The sequence below is a fragment of the Perca fluviatilis genome, chromosome 15 (assembly GCF_010015445.1).
Source record: "Perca fluviatilis chromosome 15, GENO_Pfluv_1.0, whole genome shotgun sequence".
NCBI classification, from domain to species: domain Eukaryota; kingdom Metazoa; phylum Chordata; class Actinopteri; order Perciformes; family Percidae; genus Perca; species Perca fluviatilis.
The window spans coordinates 14,602,309-14,629,341 of record NC_053126.1 but is presented as its reverse complement, the minus strand read 5'-3'; the positions used below and the strand labels follow the sequence as shown (position 1 = coordinate 14,629,341).

At 41.1% G+C, this 27,033-nt stretch overlaps 1 protein-coding gene across 5 annotated transcripts in view; it reads right to left on the bottom strand.

The window, feature by feature from the left end:
- cyth1a (cytohesin 1a) overlaps window positions 1-26,780 on the bottom strand; it is a 44,508-nt gene extending 17,728 nt beyond the window's left edge. The window contains exon 1 of one of the 5 annotated variants that reach the window (XM_039824335.1): window positions 26,522-26,780. In XM_039824335.1, coding sequence (XP_039680269.1) covers window positions 26,522-26,540 — 19 coding nt within the window. In that variant the 5' untranslated portion in view covers window positions 26,541-26,780. Of the gene's footprint in view, window positions 1-3,947; window positions 4,236-9,837; window positions 10,089-20,671; window positions 20,810-26,521 lie in introns of those variants that run through there. The other 4 variants (XM_039824336.1, XM_039824333.1, XM_039824334.1 and 1 more) reach the window with 4 other exon arrangements.
- Between the last annotated feature and the right edge of the window lie 253 nt (window positions 26,781-27,033).

Below are 27,033 nucleotides of genomic sequence, written 5' to 3'. Positions count from 1 at the left end.
ACGATCAGACTTACTCAAGGAGCCAATCAGGACTTACATCACTGCCATCCCGACGCCACCTAAAAAAGATTGAACCACATCAGGGAAGGGAAAGGCCCCACTCATGTATTTGCCAGAGGTGGGCAACAAGTGGGTGTCAATTCCCAGAACGCAGCAGATGAGGGGGGAACCCATCCACTTAAGTAAATGCTGAGTGCTGCTTGGCTGTCATTCAGAAAACTTCTGCACTGGTAAGGCCAATGAAAAGAGACGGTCATCAGAAACAGACAAAGACAGAAGACAGACAGAGTGATGGGGACAATCGGTTTCTAAAAGCTAATTATCTCAATAAGATAGATTTAAAAAGTTTGAAGAGTAAATGATATGAAAGGAAATCTGGTGTTTTCTCCTCAATGTTCACAACATGCACTACTCCTCATCTGCCTTGTTTATATCTGACTCCTGGAGTCTCTCAAAAGCAGAGGGCCCCTAAAGCACTCTATGTAGCGATTTCCACAGGCTGAAGGAGAAACACGGGCCGCCCACATCTTTACTCCTTTGGGGTCTCACGCTGCGTGGAAAGCAGGTCATTCAAAGAAATCAGATTCAATTGGAGGCGTGCGTGGAAGGAGTGCAGTCACGCACATAGACAGGGTACACTACAGTCACATGCACTCACACACGGACACATGCATAACACCCCCCCCCACACACACACCGACGCCCTGGGCCGACTGCACGTCTCATGCTGTGCCTGGCGCTGTGTCAGCGCTCCGTAACTTGCTTTTTGTTTTAACGTCCAACACTAACACCATCTGACTGGAACTGTGCAGAGTGATATTCAGACTAAATCCATTACTGCCCTGCAAAAATGTTTCAAATAGATTGTTAACCAAAGTCAGTATCAGGAAACCATGCAGGACATTTATAGGAGCAATAAAATGGTGCTCGTACTGAAATTACATCTGCACATTAGCTTTCTTGAAAGAATAGCAATACCTACATCAAGTCTTGATGTAGCCTATACTGGGTTAAATAACTTGCCAACACGAAGGTGGTGCAAAGTGCTTTGGAAACATGCAAGTGGAGAGCAAAATATGACAATATCCCTATGTTAAAAAAGGTACAGACACAAGTGCTCTTTTGCCTAGACAGTATAATCTGAGATTTGGCCTGCCGTGTCCTGGCCCCCATTACTACGTAGTGCTTTTTAATCTAAATTTATAAAACACTTGATACGTTTCCTTTGAGTATAATCATGGTGCCCACTGAATTGCTGCATCCCTATCCCCTACTACAAATGCATTTTGTTTTACATAAACCCTTCTTGCAAAACTCATGTGTCTTTAATATTTTATAACCCACCACAATGCTTCATTTGAGCCCTAAATCCAAATTTCACAGTCCGACAGTATATGTCCTTATCCTTTGCTTTTAGAGCATCTGCAGAGTTCCTAGATGGGCGAAGTAGTTTTTAGTGAGGGCTGGGTCAGCCGAGAGCACTGGGGAGGTGACATCAGGGGAGAGACCAATTATAGCTCTCTCTCTCCCACAGCGGCAGAGCCCACTAATACACATCCTGATTGCCATCCTGGCAGAAGAGGCGGACGTCTTATTTCCAACCAGATCACTGAAGAACTCTCCTTGGAAAATAAGGAAATTAGAATTCTTGAGTGCTTGTAGGATCTCTCAGCCCCCCTTCCCTGCAGATGTGACCCAATTTAGGGAGCTCCTCTTAGCTCACAAGGACTCCAAATTTTTTTTTAAATAAGCTCCTCCTCTAGGCTGCCCCCAGTGACACAGCTACTGAACAGGGTCAGAAGATACACATATAGGTGAACTTAAAAAGACATGTTGAAATAACACAGGTTAGTATGACACTGGATCTATTCCATCTATATCTACTGGACTAGATGGAGACATCAATGAATATATTTACGCTACAACGCTGCCTATGATCTGCTGACTGAAGGAATATGCAAAGAGATACACACTATTTCTGCAGCAACGTGTCTGTGTGCCTGTACATAATTACATTTTGATGAAGTGCATGCACTGATCGAGGCAGATGGATGATGCCGATAGCAGAAATTGCTCCCTGCAAAAGGGGCTTCATCTTCTTTCCTCAATATCTTTGCGAAGGAAACAGTATCCATCTGGTCCTCACACACACACTTTACATTATGCTTAATTACTCTTATTATTTTTTCTCTATCATTTCTCCTCTCATCTACTCCTTTATACACCCCTCTCTGTTCTAGCCAATCTTATCCATTTTCTCCAGCCCTTCTCCACCTCCTCCCCCTGTTCCTTAAGGCTGATGTTGCTGCTGTACTGCCTTTGTCCTTAGTTTTAGAAATAGTTCCCTTTAAACTGCAAAATGCACCCTCTACCCCTCCAAAGTCCCTGTAGGCTCCAATCAATCGACCCCTAGCCTAAACCAAGAGCGTCAGCTGAAGTCTACTTTATGATGGACTTTAAAGCATTCAGCAAAAAACACATGCACACAAACATTCGATTATGTGAGCTAGAATGGGCAAAAACACACAAGAGTACACCAAGATCTGTTAAAATTATTCCAAGCTTTCTGATATTTCCCAATATTGCTGCTTGAACAATAAAGGATGATTTAAAAACGTGAACATTGGGAGCCATCTCATCCACTGATCTTTGATCTGAATCTCATTACTACAGTAAACCCCAACGGGATTCTCCCTCATATGTAAAACCACACACATACCCCTTCATCTTCTGAACCTGACAGCTTGTACCAAGGCGGAGCAGGGGCTGTAAAGGAATGCCAGTCTTTAATATGGGCATCGGGCCGAAATAAGTTATTCATCTCTAACCTCCAGATCCATTGCTGCCAAACACAAAAACAGAACCTGAAATAGTACGAGATGGACCACCAGTTATGGATCAAAAAGCCACAAAGCGTTGAACCTGACCTGGCCTGAGGGTGGGAGGGGGTGCATGGGGGACCGAGAGATAAGAGATGACAGGAGAAGGAGCCCTGTGTTTGGCCGAGGAGGCGTGGGACGGCGTAAGGCAGGGGAACACAGAGACAGTAGAAAAGAGCAGTGGGACGATCACAGCTTTCCCTTTGTGTCTGCAAGTGGCCTCTTAGGACATTCCTCAACAAGGCCCAGGCAAGGGGACTGATGGCCTCAGCATCCTTGGCTTTACTTGTGTCCAGGCTCTACATTTATTTGTTGGTCATCCCAGCTTCCTTTTGTGCCACTCAGTTCCATAATAAAGTAAAATCGCAGTCTGACTTCTGCAGCTGTACTAAAGCTTTGCCTCTGGTTGCACTTTTACTGCTCAGACATATGATCCTAGAGATAAATATACGCCTTCATACCATCCCTGCCAATTCATACAAACACGCCTCTGCTCACCAGTACTCAATCTTCTTAAATGTCACAGTCAGAAGAAGAAACAACTTTATTATTCGTCACATACAATCATACAGCACAGTGTAGTGAAATTCAATCTCTGCACTTAACCCATCCTAAGCATTAGTAGCAGTGGACAACAACATACAGCGTCTGGGGAGCAACTTGGGGTTCAGTGTCTTGCTCAAGGACACTTTGACAAGTTCCCAGACTGGGATCGAACCACCAATCTTGTGGTTGAGGGCCGACCCGCTCTACCTCTGATCTACCTTAATCAAAACACAACAAAAACGGGCTGGAGAATGACAGGAGAGCCCAGCAAATGAAAAGTCAAACCACTTGCACTTTAAATAATTCTGATCCTAGCTGGTTATATCTGGGTAACATGCATTACGCCCATGCATTTCAATTCTACTCAAAGTGTGGATGGGGGTGGACACAGAGTCGATAAAAACTGATCCACATGACAGCAAAGTACCAGCAATGACCAGCTACACAAACAGACCTGTGGAAAACAACACAAGATCAATTTAATAAATAAAAACATGAGCGTCAGCAAATTTATGTGCTAACCTGTGAGAGAAATCCTCCAAAGTGTCAATTTTGGGTCTGTTCAGAGAGCTCCTCTTCTTTCTCTATTCCACCTTATCTCTCTTCCTTGATACAAAAAAACCCAGCAGTCCCCTTTTCTGTCAGCTCCTGTGGCTTAACGCAGGAGAGCCGGACTTCCACATGACAAGTGGCAGAGAGAAGGAGCCTGCTCCTCCTCCAGTCAGGGAGAGAGATACTGCAGGGTTTCCTCAACTGCACAGCACAGCCATCAGCTCCCAGCATGCTCACAGCACACTGACATAGTCCATTTGGGGAAGGAGCCTTACTCACCACCTCACTCCCTCCTCTCCCTCTGCTGCTCTCTTATTTCTCTTTTGCTGCCACTACCATTAACATGAAGGCTCCACCCACTGGTCTTTCCTTTCTCTGCCGCCTACACACACACACACACACACACGTAATAAAAATAAAAGGTCTCTATCACAATATCCACCCAAATTTCATTCTATATCTATCTATCTATCTATCTATCTATCTATCTATCTAGAATGAAATTTGTGTGGATATTGTGATATAAACCTTTTATTTTTATGGATAGTTGCGGTTACAGGAATTGTATTCATGAAATGAAGACAAATACGATTACGAATATAAATATTGGTTTGACCCCAGCCCTAATTATAGGATTACAATGATTAACAAACTAAGATTAACAAGCCCACATTGCTTTAAAAAAAAAAACTACACAAAGGATGTTTTGGAGGTTAAGATGGTATATCATACGACTCAGAACCAGCGGCCAAAAAGAGAAAACATAAAGTCTGCCTTGTGTCAAAAAAAAGGTCATATTTTTCATAAAAGATTAATTTAAAAGTCAAATGTAGCTAATGTTATATCTTTGTAGTGACTCCAGATATAACATGTCAAGAAAAAAAGTCATACAAAGACAAATAGTACTAAACTTGATGGTGAACAGTATATGTACCTATGTATTCATTCTTCTTTGGACGCATCCGGTCACCACAGTGAGGAAGCCATGAGCTGTAGATATGAGTCACCACTTTAAGCCAGGTCCTTTCCCCACTGATCAGTCATGCGACCAGGCATGCCATCATTATCACCTCCAAACTCCAGTTAAACAATGGAGACTCTCCTGAAGATAATTGTGTATGTTTTTGTTGAGACTAGTGCATGAGCATTACCCCAATGCTAAGGATGCATGCCAAAAGATTGCGCAAGATTCCCAACATTCCTCCTTGTCATGTCTCGAGTTTTTACAGCATGAGTGTATACTTGCCCTGGGTATGTCTGCATCCCAGAGCAGATGTGAGCTCTTGCCTCATGTCTGTATGTCTCTATGAGTCAACCTGGAGCCCTCTGCTGTCCCGTCTGCTCTCTGCAGTCCCACAGTGACAGAGTTTCCTCTGACAAGGGCCAGTATGGGATCCATGTGTTGTGTAGTAGGGTTATACCCAGTTCTGACAAGTGATGATTTAAATCCTACATTAGACTTATAAAAAGTCCATAATGGAATGTGACAGAAAAAACCTTCACTTGGTCATGATATCACTAGCAGTATTGTTAATTACTCTTTTAAAAACATATATTTCATAAAACGCAGCTCATGATCAGACACTTTGTCTCTGGGTTGTAGGCAATCAAGTAAAGTATAAGTACATATGCCAGATAGAGAATGTAAATAAACATATATGGAGCCCATATTCACTACTGTACACTAATGGTTCCCAATCGTTTTGGCTGGTGACCTTTTAAAATGAAGCAATGTGTTCTCATTACAGGTTACAGCCTTAGTACGAACATGAGCTGTGAGCAGTACATACACAGAGGGATTTCTTTTTCTCCGGTTGTTCAATTTGAAGAATCAAATAAAAGAAAAATTGAAAAGTTAACTTAACAGATTAATCTAGGGACCCCTTGTGGGCTTTCGAACCCCAGGTTTGGAACCACTACACTGCGCAGTCAAAACCATCCCAAATTCCGGAGCCTCGTCTGTCCCACAAAAACAACCTGGCATTGTTGCATTTATATGAGTCAGGTCAGGTGTATGCCACACTATGGAGTCACAGGATTCATGGGACTGTTGCTACCCCGAGAGAACATGACAGTCTCTCAGAAACAGTTCACAGTCCGTCTGCTGGCTGTGTTGAGGCTGCTCTGAAGGAATGCTGGGACCAGGGGATGTGACTGGGTGGAAGCTGGAGAGCATCCCCTACACACAGCTTCAGTGTAAAGCAAACATACAGAGGACTCCACAGCATAAACATCCTGCAGCTGCACGCAGACACAGGCATCCAATCCGTCACTATGAACACAAAAGATAAGCTTTGTTAAATAATCTCCATACTGTTTTATTGGCATTTATCAACGTTAATTGTTTTGATAGGACAATGTGAACCCTTTTCAATGTTTTTCCTCAAAGGCGGAAGTGCTATTTCTACCCACAATGCATGCCTTTGTCCTCCGATGCTGCTGGCCTTGATTCTTATCGGGGCTGTCCTACTATCAACATCCTCTCTCGCCAGTAAAACACACACACATGCACAGAAAACACATGATGGGAAAGCTGGAAGAGCCACTAATCTTTCTTTCATTCTATTTCTGTATTGCTTTTTTTTGTGGCAAAGAAGTGTCGAATTTTTAACCCACACACAAACCGTGGGATGTAATTTCCTGTCAAGCATATTGTCAAACTCTCGGTTTCCTGTTTGTGAGCCGTTTTCATACTTCAGGGGAGGAGTGAAAGCTATGACTAAACCCACCCATCCTGTGGGAAATTTAATGAAATAGCCATTCTTCCTTCATAACTTTCATCCTTCAGCCATATTACAATATGATGGCATGCATGTTCAACTGTTATCTGAAGAGTGCACAAAAACCAAAAGGACTCCAACTACTCAGCATGCATTGTTTATCTCTTTGAGAAGGTTTCTATGGTGCCAGATCCTTTTCAATGCATCCTTTGCATTTTCAAAAAGAGACAACACACACACCATACAAATAGTAAATAATTTGTCAAATCAACAAGTCAGGTCAGGAGCAAAGCATAGAATGTGATGTACTGATGCTTTCAGCTTTGCATTACTTTACTGCAGTCCAAAACAAAAACAAAAATACACAAATAATGCTGAGCAGACTATGCAAGCACAACCAGACCATAAACAAAAGCCTGACATGCACCAAAGCTGTGTTCGGTAGGCAAGTAAGCACACTCCTTGTTTTTGCTTTGGAGCACCTGCCAGGTGCCATTTTGAATTTCTGGGCCCTATCAACAGAACTGATCACAGAGTTTTGGCCTGTATGAGGAAAATGACTCCAGGCGTGTCTAGACCTGCTGCAAAGAAACCTGAAAGTCACTCAAATCAGTGCTGGGAGAGGAGAGAGAAGAATGAACTGCAGGAGAAAATGTGCAAGACAGATTGAAAAATTTTGATTTCTGGAGAAACAAAAGCTGTGTGTGTGTGTGTGTGTGTGTGTGTGTGTGTGTGTGTGTGTGTGTGTGTGTGTGTGTGTGTGTGTGTGTGTGTGTGTGTGTGTGTGTGTGTGTGTGTGTGACTCAGCATGTTTTTGACTGAGAGAAAAAGAAATAGATCATTACCAAAATGAATCATAGGCGCAAAGTGGCAAGCTCATTGGAACAAAAACAGCTTCCATGCAAATCAGCCATAACTGTCAATGGTGTCAACAGCTAAATGTAGTGACCTTATGAGCCTATCAGGTAAAGCTTCCTGTTATTCTGACAGGCAGCATTGCGTAAAAATAGTGAAACGCACACAAACACAACCTCCCAGAGCCCAAGGTGACGCAGTGAAATTGATTTTGTCTGACGAACACTTTAAATTCAAAGATATTAAACTGACAATCGTATAAAAGAGAGGAGAACAGTACATTTTCATATTTGAGAGACTTGAACAGCAAATATTTGGAATGTGTTCCTGATAAATGACTTAAACAATTACAAAATTATCAAAAATGTTGGGATTGTTTTTTTCATTTGATTAATCAATTTATTGTTTTGGTTAAAATTTAGACTTGGACAGAGCTGCATGATTTTGGCTAATATAATCGTAGCTTTGCTTTCCTCGTTTATATTGCTATAAAATCAAAACATCATTGGCTGCTAATGAAACTAAAGCTTTCTTAAAAATATTTTTTGGCACTGGCAACCTGTGCTGGACCACTTATTTTTGACTTGTTGTAATCCAAGTGATTATTTAATTAAATGAAAAACTTAAACAATAAAAAAATACCTATTGATCGCCGCTCTACATCTAGCCAAACACTACTGCGACAGGTTGCAGTGGTTAAAATATTGTATACCATTGTTTTTCTGCCTCTTTCTACCATAAAACATGTCAGAAATGCAGCCTACTGTGTATTGCTGAGCTACCAAACATGAGACCAAAAACCTTACTGCACTGTATAGTAAATACACATTTGTCCAATTGCATTATGGTAGTAACTGTGCAGAATAAAACACTGACATGAGAGGAAAAGAGGGCTGCAACTGATACAGAAAGAAGGCTAAAATATGATTATGTGGAGAAAATGAGGGTTATCAAACCACTGGGGCATTAGTGCCAGGCAGGGCACATTGTGCTGGAGGGCCCATTAGAGCTCTCAGAGCCGCTCATTAAGGAACCATTAGTGACAACTACTTTAACTTCCCAGACCACCCACCTTTAAACGGCAGAGACAAATGGACTCAAAGAGAATTGACTGTTTCCATCTCAGCTCTCATCCCTGTAAACACAATGCAGCGGTGTGCCAGCCAGACTCAGCCATGGGGCAACTGAGTGTGTAAGTTCTTCTCCCTCTCCATCAGCAGAACAAAAAAGCAGCAGCATATTAACAGGATCAGTCAGTCAGATGTTCACTGTTCTCTAACACGATTAACAGTGACGCAAGTCGAGGGTGCTAATTAATACTGCCAGGCTAACCAAGCCAAAGAGATGAAAGTCATGCTCAGCAACAAAGGATTTCTGTCTTCAAAGGCTGCACACTCATTTATTTCTACATAGTTATTCACTCTGTGGTAATAAAAAATAATAACCGCATGTAAAGGAATGGCAACTACATACTAGGGCTGTTGGAATGGGCTTCTATGAGGATAATATACTGATTTTAACTAAGAAACTCTACTCAAAGGCTGGACAAATAAAGAAAACTTGAATGTTTAGCAGCCATGCTGCTGACATTGGAGGAGTAACTGTCTGCTCTCGCACCTGTTGCTGCTTATAGCTCAGCGGTCACTGAAAAATGACACTGAAGATGTTCTCCCCAAGGGAAAAGCTGGTGAATTGTGTTCTGCACCAAGGGCCAACATATTAAATGTGTAAATGTTTCAAAGTGTGGTTAAGAAAAACCACACAGTGCTAAAATTGCTATCTGCAAAGACTGATACATAAACTGTAGCAATTTCCCTAATACCATTTAACAAAAAAAAATTGTCTTTTTTTATTTATTTATCGGACTTAAAATTATGTTGTTTTTTTATTCATTAATTTGTACTTTGTAAATCTCCAATTGCAGACTGACACCATCAATTACAATAGGCCTATATTATTATTTTATTACGATGTTTAATTTAATTAACATGTTTTTTTTTAGGTAAGGCACGTAATAAAGTTCAGCCCACAGGAGTTAATAAGGTAAGACGCACAAAGTTGGCTCAGAAAAATCAATCTAGTACAAACGGCAGAGTAACCACTGTAAACAAGGCCAGACGATCCAGCACTCACGTCACACATTTTGTTCCTGAGATTTACCTGAAAACGTTCACCCATAAACAGTTTATACGTCTCAATAACATGTTTTCAATTAAACGCACTGCTGTGAAGACATTTAAACGATATTTAGACGAAGAAAACTGTTCCTTGACTGTTTCACTCACCTACTCCGTCTTCCGATTTTAGCACCATGCTTTCTCCGGCTGGCAGGTCCGAGTTCAGAAAGTTTCAAGTGGTTTCCGAGCGTTAAAACTTTGACCAGACAGTAGTGTAGTTAAATATATTGAGCTTTTTACACGTTTTCTACCGAGTTAACAAACACACTTCGGAACGGTTCTCGGTAAGTGAAGGGTGGCTCTGTCGACAGCTCAAGGGAGTGGTTTGACGAGACGAAGGACTTTAGCCAACCAATCTTCCCTGCGCGCAATACTCTGTCAGGACACGCTAAATAAAATCAACGAGACTCCGGTCTTTCTGGAATTTCATAATAAAACCATCATGAACGAATCAAAAGTTCATGCTTCTACCAGGCACACGTTTTCTCCTGGCTGCAGTGCCAGTGAGGACTGTAAAAAATTGGTGAACTTAACACATTTGAATAACTATTGAATATTGACATAATTGTCTCTTTTTTTGCACGTTTGACTGGGCCTACAATAGGGCTGGGCGATATGGAGAAAATCAATTATCACGATATTTTTGACCAAATACCTCGATATCGATACCGCCACAATATTGTAGGGTTGACTAATGGTGCTTTCACAAAATAGTTACACAATGAGATTTTTGATAAACAATCATCAGTAATGTGGATATAATGACTAAGTGGGTAAAGGCAAATAATAGAAAAGGTACAACAGTCTGGTAAGTTCAGAAAATGACATCACTTTACTGCAATGCAGCCTTTAAAACCAGGAAAAGACAACACTTATGTCATATCACGATATCACGATATCACGATATCCAAAATCTAAGACGATATCTAGTCTCATATCACGATATCGATATAATATCGATATATTGCCCAGCTCTAGCCTACAAGTTAAATAGCTAGGTTATTAATTTGCATCAAGGAAGCAGAAATACTCAACGTACTAATTAAAGGTGATATAAATAAATAATAATATAATTTAAATAATATAGGCTACATTTAAATAAGGATTAAAATAAAATACTCAAATGGCCCAGATTTCCTCTTTCATTGCATTACATTTTGACTTAGATTCAAGAAAATACATACGCCCCCTCAGCAAATTGGAAATAAAGATAAAAATATAAACCTACTAGTTTACAACTTAATTTAATATTAGCATATGTGATTATAGTTTTAGACTCTTATTTTTTAGGAAGGTCTGATCCCTATCCGGTAATAGTCTCTCCTGACTTGACGTTGCTAAAGGTGCAGCAAATGGGCCAGATGACGCGTCTGCGTTTGCACCCTGTTGCCTTGGGCAATGCCCTTTCTCACACACACACACACACACACACACACACACACACACACACACACACACACACACACACACACACACACACACACACACACACACAGAACTGTTTTTGCGATAGGGAATGAGTGGGGGCAGGGAGAGAAACGTGATTGACACACACAGACAGCAGTTCATTGCAGCTGATCTTGCGCTTGCGTTTGATCCACCACATCCGCTGAGAGCAGTGTAGACGTGACTTCTACCTCGGAAACAAATGTAAACCATTCTTTAGAAAATAGCAACAACACCTGTCTGTGGCTGGCATAAAACTTAGCCTACAAACCTGTTGAATATTCAAATAAATCACAGTGGGCCTATCACATGAATCTGAAATCAACACAAAAAACTAACGTTTTAACTGGCCTTACAACACTTTGTGGTATTTTGTATTATTCCCTATTTATTTCCACTTTCAATTAGCCTACATAGACATTTTGACAGCCACCCTAAAAGCTAAATGGAAATACTGCAGCTCTGTTGTTGTTTCCCTGGTTCATGTAAAGAGTTGCTTGTCATTACACTGTAATTATTACACAACTGTGTTGAATCGCTCCAACAAGACTACAACCATGTACATGCAGATGTGTCATTATTGGTGAAACTTGTTCTGCAAAAATCCAGGTGAGACTGAGCAGCATTTTTAATGTCTGATTCAAAAATTCAAATATAAAGTATCATCTTTATATATATATATATATATATATAACTTCAATGTTTCATCCTGGCCAATCAACACACAGGTATGCTGTTTGTGATCAAAGGTGCATCTGATGGCTGCCCCAGAAAGGAGACATTTCTTGGCAGCATATTTTAGGGAAAACTGTAAGGGCAGACAGCATAGCTACCCAGCTTTCCGTCCTCTTGTTAAAAGTGAATAAATCAGCCTGCTGTTTGTATAACACCTGCTCGACTGTGCTGCTGTCAGATGGGCCGAGCCTGTCCCTGCCTGTTGATGAATACAGGAGAGCCAAGAGGAATGCTGCACTCACAGCCAATGAAAGAAGCCAGGAGATTACACCTCCTCTCTGTGTTGAGTAACCATCATCAAATCAGGACCAAATACTGTGATTCACCCCTTTTTCTGAAGACCATATTGGCTCAAATAGTACAATCATCGAGACACCTAAAGCATAAATGCATAAACCCACCCTTAAAGGGCCCTAGTCTGCATGGCCACTTCATTGAGGGGCTCAGCTTCAAGCTGCGGCTCATGAATGCCTCAGTTGTGCTGCCCAAACTCAACAACTGACAATGTAGTCTGTGTTAAGTGAACCCTGTCCACACAAAGTTTCATTGTTAAGAGTTCATCTATTCCCCAGAGCACTGCTGTGAATCTGTGCTAAAGAACCCAGAACAAGTAAAATCAGAGAGCCGTTTGACCTTTAAATGAAAAGATCATCAGTTGATATCAACACGTTGTCTGCAACTTCCTGATCAACACAAAGCCATGTAGAACTGATCCTAGAGTGTTTATGCAAACCTCAAAGCAGCGTCATACTAGATTATGAAGAGTAAAGAGGGTTTTGTTCTTGCATGTTAAAAGATGCAGCTGATAATTAGTTTCAACGAGATGGATACATTCCTCAAAATGAAAAGTTTCCTTCTGTATTCATCTCAGTTGTTCATAGGGTTTTAGTTCACACTTTTCAGGATCCTTCAGTTTGAAAACAACAGGAACACCTGACAACTGAAGGTAATACGATACAGGTTACAAAAATATGCATCAGCCCCTTTCAGACATACATTATAAGACTAGATTGGATAATACTGGCAAGTGATACTATTATTTTGCCCTTATTTGTGATATTTTTCCTTAAGGACTTGAATATGCTCTGTTTGCAATGAAGAAACGTTAGATTTGGTTAGACAATCAAGACAGAGCTTCTATTGACAACGTTACAGCAGCTAAATCTGTATAAGTCTAAAGTAGCTCATAAACAGATTTTAACCTCCCACAAGCCTTGGTCATATTATGAAATAGCGGTTATTCGGATTTAGCATACTTTGTTAAGCCTTTTGGATTACAGTGTTGCTGAAAGGGACGGAGCCAATTCTCAGGAGCAATCCTGGCTCTCATGTTTGAAAGGTGTTCCATCTTTCTCTGTCTACTGGCTGACCATCTAATCAGACCAATTTTCGTTAAACAGAAAATCAGCATGAGAGAATGTGTACTATGTTTTCTCCATGCAGGTCAATGATAGGGCTAGGCTATATGGAGAAAATCTGATATCACGATATTCTTGACCAAATACCTCAATATCGATATTGCAGCGATATTCTAGGGTTGACAATTGGTGCTTCAACAAAATATCTTCACACTTATTTTAGATAAATAATCATCAGTAATGTGGACATAATGTCTAAGTTGGGAAAAGGCAAATAATAGAATAGCTTGAACCGTCTGGTAAGTTCAGAAAATGACATCACTTTACTGTAATGCAGCCTTTAAAACCAGGAAAAGACAACACTTATTACGATATCCAAAATCTAAGACAATATCTAGTCTCATATCACGATATCAATATAATATCGATATATTGCCCAGCCCTAGTCAGTGATGTTTCACAGTATTGTATTTACAGAGAGTTTACAGGTCAGGTAGACACCCCTGGCTTTAAATTCTGAAATATACTAGATTCAGCACTTTATGGGATTGTCCTGCCAAGTTGGGGGACTTGAGGTGAAATTAACGGTCAAAACTGATGCAGCAAAGGCCAAGTTATCCTGACTTTTAGTCTCTAGTATGAGCCAAGCTCCAAAAACACTGGATCCCACACTTCCCAGAATGCAACTTGATAGTCTCTGTTAGTTTTTCCATGTTTGGTAAATACCCATGTCTTTCAAACTCCAAGCTCCAATAATGCAAAGTTACTATTAGTTATTTTCTCAAACTTTAGAAAACACCATCTAAAAACCGCAATACATTATAATACAAATGAACTGATGTTGATGTTTAAAATCAGTGGAACGACCCTGTAATGGGTATTTTGCCTGAAGGGTTATTGTGACGGGTTCCAGCTGTATGTGCCTGGGGCAATGAAGTGGCCAACTCTCCACAAAAGTAACTGCACAACGGTGGTTATTCCTGAAACCCCAAGACTCTATTATTAGCCATACGGATAATAATGCTATCAGCACCTGAAGTTGCAATAGTAAATCTGTGTTTAAATAGATTAAATTAGATGGGGAAAGTGAGAAAATAAACCTTTAACCATCCTATGAGAAGAGATGCCAAGAGTGACCCCTGCTGATCATCTGCAGTAATTACAGTCAAACTGCAGAAAAAAGAAAGGGCATGTAGAGAAACTTTATTTAACTGCGTTCCATAAACAATATATTGACACACATCTCTAAAAGTAACTCTGAATGATAAAATGACTTGCAAAGGCAAAGGCATATTGAGAAATAGGAGGTTTGGGGGTGGCAGTGCTCAGTCCGTAGGGAGTTGGGTTGGGAACCGGAGGGTTGCTGGTTCAAGTCCCTGTACAGAGTGTGGACTGGTAGCTCCCCGCGCAAGCTGTGGCTGGAGTTTTTTTGCTCCATCATATCTCCTTGCACAAGCTGATTCTGAAACCACTGCTTTCCTTTTATGGGTGCAGTCGAAGGTAATGAGACCTTTGCATCAATCCATCCTGTAATTTCCCGAATGAGAGGGTGTGTGCAGACCTACCTGAGTGATTAATTACTGACATGAGTCATAATATAAATACAAGAATATCTAGCTCTCGTGTCACTTTTCTCATATGGTTGTGAGAGAAAAACACTCTGTGGGCGGCCAATCACTTTAAAAATGCAAAGATAAAGCTGTATTTTTATATTGCTCTCCATATATCCTCAACAGCAAGACTTTCTAATCTTTTTCTGTGTAGCAGCACCCAGCAGACCTCACCTACACTTACATGAATATGCATACAGAAATACTGCTGTCAGGAGATGTGACTTTGCAAATCAGTTTTAGTAAGAGAGTGTGAAATGCAGAAAGCTCCTGCTGAAGTATGACAGCCTGTCCAGAAGTCACTCTTCCTCAGGCTAGATTCGTTGCACTGCATGCATTTCTACAGTTGACATCACCCCAACAAGCCTTGGTAGACTACCGGCTGACAGAGCATTTGTTCATCTGTAATTTATTATGCACAAGTCTGACTAACAAGCAGTCTTAGGGAAAGACTGAATAAAACCCCTTCTGTTCATAGAGGGATTGTGTCTGCAATCATTGAAGCTTGATGCGTTGTTCAAAGGCCAGCATGTCCACACATTTATAGTACAACAATACGAGTTACATTATGTCACAAATGCCCGAGATAGCACGTTATTTTCCAGTTCACCAGCGAACGTGCTACCACACCTGTTCATTTCATGCCATTTCATCAAGAGAAAAACCAAGAACTCAGAAAAAAAGAAATCCTCCAATGCAACCAGAATGAACTTATTTGGCTTACAGAGCTGTGTGGATTTCATCTGCCTCTGTTGTGATTCCCACCACTGACTCTTTAAAGCAGCTCACCAGCAGAGCCTGTCTCGTTCAGCATCCAAAACATGTCAAACTGTATTACCAAGTGAAGATATCTTTTTTCATGTAAATGTACACAGGAGCTTACTGATCAGTTAGGCCTTATAATCAATGTGTATTACTGTATCACCATACAAAGTTAGAGGTTTGCATCCCATAACCCAATGGTTTACAACTTTGGGGTTGAAAAACCCCAATAAGGGAGGAAAATGATCACAGGATGGGTAGAAGAAGAAAAACACAAATTAGGTTGATTTGACAGCTTGTTATCTGAATCCAATGTCCTTGGGCTAACTCTTGTCTATGGAATCTTGTGGTTTTCTGATTTGTAATCAATATTGTTGTCCAATGTCACAATTTCTTCCAGTGAAAAACCTCAAAGGCAATTCGCTGACAGCCTTCATTAGAAGTGTGCTTAGCTCACTGCATAGCTGTGTACCTACAAAGATAGTGATGGTAGAAGATATCAATTATAGCTACATGGACATATTCTTTGTTGGCAAAAACATGCAAACCATGTTTTACAGCTGGACTGTCTGAGACCCCAAACCAAGGTATTTTTTTGTTCAAGTTTTCAGTTCAATATCCAGGCCCAGGCTCTCCAGGAACCCAAACAGAAAATTAGGGTTAAAGGGTCCACAAGCCAGACAGGTTGGGAACCCCTACCATAATCACGTTAGCATCATCACCCACTGTCACTGCACCGAGATGTATAGTAACGAAGTAGAACTACTTCACTACTGTACTTACGTACTAAAAGGCTGTATCTGTACTCTACTGGAGTATTATTTTTTTCTCCTACTTCCACTTTTACTTCAGTGCATATTTTCGATGAGTTTAATACTTTTACTCCGATACATTTTTAATGTGCTGCATTGTTACTCGTTACAATTATAAAAATGTTCTGAATCATTCCAAACCCACATTATCACTGCCAGAGCAGTAGATGGCTCTGTCACCAGGATTGATGAAGCTGGCTCATCACTGAGCGAATCAAGCGATCATGCTGTCTTATAGAAGGCTGTGCGTGCCCCCATTCTGCCTTTCGCTCTGCTGTCTGCCTGCATTGAGAACACTTGAGTTTTGTTTCGAGATGGAAGAACCAGGAGTATGGAGTAACCATGGAGTAATCGTGGCAGTGAGGGTGAGGAAGGAGACCATCCCTGGCCCTACTTAGAGTCCGCGTTTTCATTTGTCGGAGTGAAAGACAATTCATATAGAATGAAGTGCCTACTCTGCCTCCCAAAAGATTGCGAAATAATGGCCTTCAAAAATTCAACATCGAATTTGGAGAAACATATCAAGGTAAGTTACAAATATAATACACAAATGGCACACCAGCTTGAGCTATCAATTAGCGCTAGCTAACTAGCTACCCGCAGTTCATGACATGCGGTGTTGTACATCCCTGTCCTTGTACTGCTGCTACAGCCAAAGGAATTGTGAGTGTCCTTTAGGCTAAACATTTGAAACAATATAAACAATATGATATTCAAACTTTTGACTGCTTTCTTTAATAACTACAGGACACAATACTTGTACTTTTACTTTCAATACTTGGAATGGAAATGGAAATGGAAATTGATTTATTTGAAACAGGGACAATGCACAAATAAACATTAAACTTATTAAACAAGAGAATATGTCTTGGGCCAGGTTATAGCAACAATTGCTAATTTCCACCTGTAGTTCCTGGGCAGGTATGACTACCATGTAAATTGAGTAGTACACTTTAAAATAAACTACTTGCAATACTTAAGTACAAACAATGTTGAATACTTTAGTACTTCCACTTAAGTGTGATGCTTAAAGAGCACTTCAACTTCTACTCAAGTCACTTTTTTGATAGAGCACTTGTACTTTTACTCAAGTCTGGGTCTCTAGTACTTTATACATGTCTGTATACCATGTACCATACCATCCTTTACAACCAGCTGATTTGGCAAATATTCTAAATACTGGCTGCTGCTGATGGGCTTGTTTATGCTCCCAAAGACATCACGTTGTCTTAAGCTGCCCCTTGGGGCCCATATGGAGTCATTTCCATGACAGAAAAGCAAGGCAAAGCCACAGGCACACCTGCCTCACAGCACAGACGGCCCTCGTAATCGCACTGATATTAATCAGCTAAATTACTATCACGTCTGCTTTGGGCGATACACTGCCCGCTATCAGTCCCAGCCTGTGCCCTGTGAAGATGAATTGGGCATGTTGAGTCACACTTACAGTGACTGTGAAAGTTAGACTCACAGTAACATTTACAGTCTGAAAGGGCACTGCCATTCCACTGTAGCGGTTAATTCATGTAGATGCAAAGGGAGAGTGGCTAAGAAGACTGAAGCAATCAATTTGTGTCCCCTGAGAAACATAAAGACTTTGGGAAATAACACGTCACTACATGAGGTCAGCCAGTGAGGCAGCCAAGTGATTTTTTTTTTAAACTTATCTCTCATGTTTGCAGTAGTTTTTTCATGTCAAACAGCATTTGGCTATATTTCAGGAGTGATTTAATAATGCTGCTGATACAATGTAAACTCGCTGGATGACCATTCGATGAGTCACACATGAATCACTTGCAGATTCACGATTAAAAACAGAAACGCCAACACTCTCAGAACACTGCCCAATCTCTTCCCACAAGGCGTCCGAAATGTAATGGCTGTCATCATGACCGGAATGTTTTTAATACAGTTTAAGCAAAAAAACTGACACTTGCAGGCGGGTGACAGCTGGAATCAAGCCTTTGGAAATGCTTTTACTGGAGGCTGAATATTCAAATGGAAAATCAGTGTCATATCTAAATAGAACTTTTTCCTCAATTTTAACCAAAATGTTAAAGTCATTTTTGTTAGCTTGACGAAAATCTGTAAAACATTGCAGTCACCATGTTCTTGATACCAGGACAATCCAGGGGTCCGTTCCAGGAAGGAGGTTTAACAAACTCTGAGTCTAACCCTGATGTCTGAGTTGATTTACCCTGAGATGGAAAGCTCTGAGTTTTCGGTTCCAGAACAGCTGATATGAGTTGGTTCAATTAACTCAGAGTATGTTCACGCGCGTGCACCACCACAATAAAAAGGCAGCATGAATGGAGCCATGATACTACGATTCACCATGGTAACAACCACAAACAAACGGGTCGGCGGAAATACTCATGCGCACAAACAGCGAGTTTGAACATGCATTTCGTTAAAAAAGCAAGACAGCGGCTGCTGCTGCAACAGAGAGAGAATTGGTGTGGGAGAAAATTGCTGCTCGAGTCAATGCGTAAGCATTAACAGGGTATTAATTTCATATTTAATCACAGTTGACTTATAATATTACGTTTAAAAAACGTTTCAGAGCGAGTCACACTTTTCTGATGGCTCTGCATACAGTGGCTTTACTATTACAGTATGATCCGTATACACACCAATATAGAAAACTGCCGTTTGCAAAAAACTTAATGCGACACAAAGAATCTGCTGGGATGTTAAAGCATGTCCACGATGGTGGATGTTAGTGATATGAGGACGGATAAGGTATCTACATATCTGATGGACTGCGAAAAAATGTGGAAATGAAAATACAATTAGTCGGGTTCAATATCATCTCCCGAAGTAAACTGTCTGTGAAGTAATACAGCTTTTTCATCAACAGGATCGTCGACAAAAGGACATGACATGTTTGAGAAAAAAACGTTTTATAATCTGCCTAACAATAAGTTTTTTTATTCATGCAGATAACAAACTGCATTAAAATGCACCTGATACAGACTGAATGAATGAATGAATGAGGAAATGAGAGAGAAGAAACCTTGAGTTTCTTGAAGAAAACCTGCTCCCGGCCAGGTTAGGTTCACAGGCTCAGTTACCATAGTAACTGACTCTGAGGTTAAGTTCCCTCTCTTTCTGAAACGGAAAACCCAGAGTTTCCCTCATCTCAGCATTAACAAACTCAGAGTTTTCACTAAACCTGCTTTCTGAAACGGATACCAGATTACTTCTGCTTTGAATATCCCAAACTAAAATAAAGTCCCCTCTTTTTGCGCTGGTCCGTGGTGCTGATTCAGGTGTTTTGAAATCACTGAGGCAGCACCATTTCCTCTCGCTACGCGCTCAGTCAGCTGATTCACCACAACCCAGCGAAGCCGCTTTAGTCACGTCAACACTGTCTGCCTGTCTGCACAGTTTCAAACATTCCCAATGGGAACCTGTGCACCACCCAGCAGTGTAGTGTAATGCAGTTGCAACACTTAACAACCAAAACTAAACAAACATTACCTCCATCACAATTCAGATCCTATTTTTAACTACAGGATAAATCTGAGCACAGATGGTGAGAATAAAGGCCAACGTCTTAGCCAGCTCCACTTCTGGTCCATCTGTAATTAAACTGGGAAGCACTGAAAGTTGTTTATCTGGGTTCAGGAGGTGATCTCAAGTAAACCTAACCCCCGTTATCGAAGGACTACTAGTAACAGCAAGGGACAAGAAGAGACATTTTCACGCACAGCCGAGCGGGGTATTGTAGGAGCATAGTCAGTCTGTGTGGCTGTGTTTCAATGTTGCTAATACAATATGTGGATCTGCTACATATGGGTGAACATTAGTATGTGAAGTCATCACGAGCAGTTAAATTCAGTTTGGCGGTGGATAGTGTGTGAGACCTGCTGGTGATTAGATCTTCTCAGTAAGTAATAACATTAGCTCGCTCCATCTCTCAGTGTGTTTGCGCACACCAAGGTTTAAGTAGTGCTTAATGAGAGAGCCTCCTCAGCGACAAGACGCTCCCTCTATTTCCATCCAAATGTTATCATCTACAAATACCCTTTAAATCAACAGGTTTTTATCGACAGTGATAAGTCTTTAAAATACTAATGGTGATGATAGCTTAAAATAAGATCATTTTAAACCATCTTACATACTGGACCTATGCTACAACACATTCCAACGAGCAATCCAAACAGACTAAAACACAACACAGTATGCATTATAAGGCCTACAGTTGTGACTTTACCTTGAGCTTGGTGGAGCGGCTTAACAGCTGGACACAAGAATGTCTGAAGGCTGGACACACAAAGTTCACTCACTGACCCCATAGCTTCAGTGTGTAATGTGTGTGTGTGTGTGTGTGTGTGTGTGTGTGTGTGTGTGTGTGTGTGTGTGTGTGTGTGTGTGTGTGTGTGTGTGTGTGTGTGTGTGTGTGTGTGTGTGTGTGTGTGTGTGTGTGTGTGTGTGTGTGAAGGTACGTCTCCGTTAGTGGCTGTGGGAATGCTCCCTCCTGACGATTCAGATTGAGGAAAAAGGAAAGTTGGGGAGGCCCAGGTAACCTGCTGTGGCTGCTGAGAGTCCCTCCGAGCTCCCAGCCGTTCAGTCCATGTAGAGACTCTGTTAGGTCCTGCGCTCTCTGTCACTCTGCTTCACCTAATCCCCCGGCTGGATGAGTCCTCCTCTCCCCAGCCAATCTCTTACACTCACACACTTTCTCTTCCGCCTTGAATAGAATGTGCAACTTGCCAGGATGCTGAAATCACTTCTGCTTTCTCCCAGTTTGACTTTTGTGCTGGTGTCTCAGCTCCTCTATCCTCCTCTGCTCTCTCTCTCTCTCTCTCTCTCTCTCTCTCTCTCTCTCTCTCTCTCTCTCTTTTTTTTTCTCTCTCTCTTCTCTCTTTTCTCTCTCTCTCACCCACTTGCACTCTCTGGCTACTTTCCATACTAATTCAAGTAGATATTCTTAGACACAACAGATTGCACACACACATGGAAAAGTCAGGTTGTATTTTAATGCATATATTAATGTACCTTAAGGACAGATCTCTGCTTTCTATTACTTTTTGTTTTTGCTGGAACCAAGTTTGCCTGATAAAATGTAGAAACAAAGGGAAAATCATTTAAAGTGCTCATATTATGCTTTTTGGCGTCTTTCCTTTCCTTGTCTTTTTTGTGCATGTAATAGGCTTCCAAAGTGAAAACACTGTTCACAAACTGCTCCAAACAGCTCTATTGTAGTCCAGCCTTTACTTCAGAGACAAACGTGTGTCACTTTGTAACACACGTTATAATGCTCGCCTAGCTGCTAGCGTGGCACGACCTCATACTCTGCTTCTGACTGGGTAGTAGTCCTTACCTAACTACGGCGCATGTGCGACTCCCAACAAAGATGGAACAGAAGTGAGATGTCTCACTCTGTAGCTAAAACAGAGAGCTCAACACACAGGGTGAAAAGAGGAGCTGCAGAAATGTGTAACAAAAATATGGTGTTTTCTGATATAACCTCTAAATACAATTATGAACCTGAAAATGAGCATAATATGAGCACTTTAAAGAAACAATTAAGAAGAAAGTTTTACTGTGCATTAGAATCATGGCGACCTATCAGCAGCACGTTGCTCTGTTTTGTGCGGTGCAGTGTTTGAGTTCCATCTCTACCCTCTGTTGCTTTTTAGCTTCTAGTCACTCCATCATTTTTGGCTTCAAAAGCCTTGTACATAAAATCAAGATTGCATTGTTGCTTGGCAACAGGGTGGAGAAATAATTTGCTCCTGGGCAAAACACTGTGAGGTTTTTGTTTTGATTAGATTATATCTTCACACGCCTATTGAGGTTTTTCACCGCGACACAGTTACATTGTAGGGGTCTTGAAGCTACATAACACACATGGGGCTTATACACATACACATACACACACACACACACACACACACACACACACACACACACACACACATACACACACACAAAATAAACTGGTCTGGTTCTGCCAAAGATGTGCTCATAATCAACGCCAATTTATTTGGTTTGGATTTTCACATCCTCTTGTGGAGCAAAGCAGGAATGTTTACCTCCACTCTTGAGCTACTGCCACTCTAAATTAGCCTATACCTGCCCATCGCACAAAGTGTCTCTCACTCTTTAATAACAGCCCATCTCATTCAGTGTCAGTCATTAATTATTTTTTCAACTCTGCCCTCCCTGTCATCAGGGGCACGCATGTCAGCAACTCAGGCTAGGTGGCAATTACAGAACGCGACAAGGTAGATCTGACACATGCTGCATTTCTACAGTCTGCATGGCGATGACATCACCTCTGATTTAACAATCATTGCCCAGTTCATTGCCAGAGGGCAGATTGCCTCAGAGGGACCCCTGCATGAACTGCAAAGTCAGTCCTGACCACCTAAAAATGCTGCAGCTGCACATCGCCCAGAGGAGCAGCTCTGTCACAAGAGGATCAGCAGCACGGCAAAGTCAGCACAAATGTTTTCCTCTCATTTTTAGTATGCATATTCCGCTCCTTCCGCTAGGCTCCACGTTACCTATCTGAATAACAGTGTGTTGTCAGCAGTCAGCACCTCGCTCTGCACCTGCAGAGTATTAATAAGTAAACAGATAGACAGATAGACAGATAGACAGATAGATAGATAGATAGATAGATAGATAGATAGATAGATAGATAGATAGATAGATAGAGAGATACCAATAGCAGTCACTGACAGCCTGGACATCCCTTAAAGGTTCCCTGTGGAGTTTTTGACATCTATTAGCTCCATGAAGCAGGAGTGGTTCTCCCTTTTGTTTAATGCGTGTAACATTAATATTTAAAGTTATAGACTAAGCATTTTTGGTGCACAAATATTCACATGCATGCTCAGTTCAATTAACTGTGAGTACTTAACAGTCTGGAGTCAAACTGCAGGGGGAAACACGTTGCTCACTATAATAGCATAATATATAAAACTCCACCAATCCACAATAACATATTTCTAATTGAGCAGTAATCCTGTATAATCAAGATATTACAGTTTTACAGCTGTTCTGTAGCTGATCCTTCAATCTCTACCTCTACCTAGGCTATTAATTAAAAAATAGAGCTTCCTAATAGCAATCAATACATGTTCGCATTACAACAATATCTGGTGCAGCCACATCTGAGTAGATCATGAGGCGAACATCTTCATTTAGCACATACAGTGGCTGCTGAGATTTTGTTTCCTCTGCACAGTGCTGCATAGGCCTACTGTATGTAGTCTAGCCCTGGCCTTGAACTGGAACCACATCAACACTTTAGTTGAGCTGTTACGCATACATGCCACCAGGTGGACATAGCATGTAACAACACCTTTATTCTTAGTTCACTAAACAGGCCAGAAGGATTCGCTCACACACCAAGTGCAGTTTACCTTACAGCAGACTGAATTGGAACTGTACGTAGGTTGAACAACTCATGTACAAACACTGTAGGCAGAAAACTGCAAGCAGTCTATAGGAGATTCTAAAGAAAATCACTCATATTTTGGCTTCAAACAGTCATATAGGCAGGCAAGTTTTCTATGTGATGAAAGTGTTTCCCCATTTGGGTAAAAAAAAACTACAGAGAGCTTGCTGGTCTGTGTTGGTGGAACTCCTACATAGCAGTACACTGTTAGCATCACCTCCAGTGACTAAGAACTGGCTAACAGCAGAATAAGCACCTATGCTGGAACAACTGAATAAGTTAGCTTAACAGGCTAAATATGGATTGAATGTGTTAAGTAACATCATCCGGCACCCTAGCCCACTTTTTGTTTTAGCCGTCTCAAAGCTTTAATATCCTCCCTTTGTGTGCTTCTCTTTATCTACAACTCTTTGTATGGGTGTAGATTTAATGATGGAAAACAAAGGGATGATGTTGAATTATTTCTAGACTGGTATCTTACATGGTTACGTAAGAACAACTGCAACACAAGTGCAGGTTTGAATTGACTGTGAAGTGACAGATTTAAACTTCTTATCATTTTTATCTTTTGATTTTCATGACACTTTTTTTTTTTTTAACCAGGAATAGCCTACTATATGTCTGCATAAGTCCACTGAGATTTTGCTGCTGCTGCTGCTTTGACAGCTTTTTCTAAGAGTGTGCTTTGAACGAGAGAGGAGCTTAAACCTGGAGTAAACCTGTCAGACAACATGGTTGAGAGTGACAGTATACAGTAGAAAACAACACATTACAGGCCAGCAGCAGCGTCAACTCTTTTTCAAACTGAGAGGATAGATGACACCCATAACCACAGCAACCACATGTACCTGTCACTATAGTGCACCACGCCTATAAACCAGCACACTGTTTCCTTTGTGTGCACAAATTTCATTATGCAAAGGGAAACAGATCTGCACTGACAGGTGCAGGTGGGGCAAAAGAGCACGAAAAGAAAAAAACGATAAAACAGTTGCCTTTGAAGTGAGTCTTGAAACAGAATGCACCCAATGAATCCCAAGATAGCTGGTTTAGGGCACCAGCACCTAGCAACATCAGAGGAACAGAGTGCAAAAACACAGTATGGTAACCCTGTCTTAATTTGTCCTCAGACATACTGCAAATGCATACGTCTACTTAAATAATAAAATAGAGGAAACACTTTTGTGCCAAAATAAAATGAAGTCTGTTGGAGTCAAGTCTTGACAGTGGATGGATTGATTTTTTTATCCTCTCTCCTTCTCAGACTTCAATTATGCTGAACAGACACGGTGCGTAGGGACAGAAGAGATGACTTATACTTACTCATTCAGATCCACAAGCCACTGACTCGACTAAGTAGGTGTCAGGGACGGAGAGAGTTTTATTTGAATGCGCTGGGAGCTTTGGCATGTCCTTCCTCTTGTGCCTCACACTTGTGCAGATAATTACATAACTGTCGACTCTTCTTGCAAATAGGAAAAAACTGACAAGGGAAGACGACTGCAAATAAATATGACTGTCCTTCTTGGGAGCCAAGAGCAAAAACGCTGTATGCAAGAAGTCACTTCTGGACCCTGTGTGCCTTGTGTCTTATAAAAGATTGGTAAGCGAAGCATTAGTACAATTGTCTCAGTTTACATCTTTTACCTAGATACATTTTCGTTCGTTTTTCAATCCCTAATATCAATCAATCAATTGTATTTGTCACATGAAATAGTACCAGGTACAATTCTAGTGAAATGATATTTCATTCTATACTGTTATCTTACACGGGTACATTTATGGGACTCACAGAAAGCAATGTGGGGTACCAGCCCTCCCTTCTTTCTACAGAGCATCAGTTTTGCAATGAGGCCATTGCTGGTGGTTCTATTTTGAGATGCATTAAGATCCCAGAAAAACTAAACTGCTAAATAATTGAGATGAAGCCTCTATCATAGCCTAAGCTGAGCCATCAGCTTGCTCATCATGGCCTGACATCATCATGGGGGACATGATGTCAGGACATTGAACTTCCTGTAAAAGTTTTATAAGAAGGCATTTTGTGAAACTGTGTCATCTGAGGTATAAATAAATCTGTTTGCAACTTAATTCCCATAAGAGCTGGAACTTTTCTATCTTTCACTGCATTAACTCTACTGTGTAGGCTACAACAACAACAACAACAACAACAACAACAACAACAACAAATATGTGGATTTCTACACTGTCCACCATGCACTCACAGCTGCAGTGTGATATGTAATAATTCATCATACAGATCATGTTATATCCTTTTGGCATTGGCAGTGAATACTACAGGGGACACCTGTTTTTAAGATGGCTTATAAATCCCCAACATGGTGGGCTACTTCATATCTGGTGAATACATAAATCAACATGAGTAATGAGTCCCTTTACGACTTTAGGAAATTCTACATGTGCACAGTAGTCTGTCATATGCTGTCATTCTAACAGTCCCACCAGACTGGCAGCAGTATGAACATCTATGCTTAGTAGACTGCATGCCATTTCTGTACACTAGGCACAGCAAAGCAGGAACACCGTGGTAAGCAATGCTGAAAAAAAAAACATGTACATTGCACACTGTCAGGGGCTCAAAGCGTTCACAAAATGCCAAACAGTCTCTGTAAGAGTGGAATAAAGACTAACCGTGATTCTCCTCCTCCATCCTGGTGGTCCTGATGCTGCTGAAGGAGTCACACAGCGGGGGTGTCTCTCGCCAAGCGCCCGCAGCAATCCGGATACCTTCTTCCTTTCCTTTCCGGTCTCTTCTTAGCTCTCCCTCCGCTCACCTCCCAGGTTTCAACTTAACGGCAGGCTCTCTAAATATGCTATCTCACTCTAAAGTGGTACTTCTGTTTTTTTTTATATAGCTTGTTGCTGTTTTGTTTGTCCCTAGTTGCCGTTTAGTGAGTGTGTCTGCCGATGTTGGCAGACTGTTGTTATGCGTTCAGAGAAGCCGGTGCACGTTAGCCCCGCCCATCCCAGATGTGATGTCACGCTAACTTATCTTTAACCAACAACACTGGAATGATGTAAGAAACGAACCGTCTAGAGTAGAGACATTGCTCATGCAAGCACTATTACAATGATAAAACATACTATATATATAAAATATTGTATTTATGTTTAAGGTGGGAACAACCTTTCACAAACTTTAA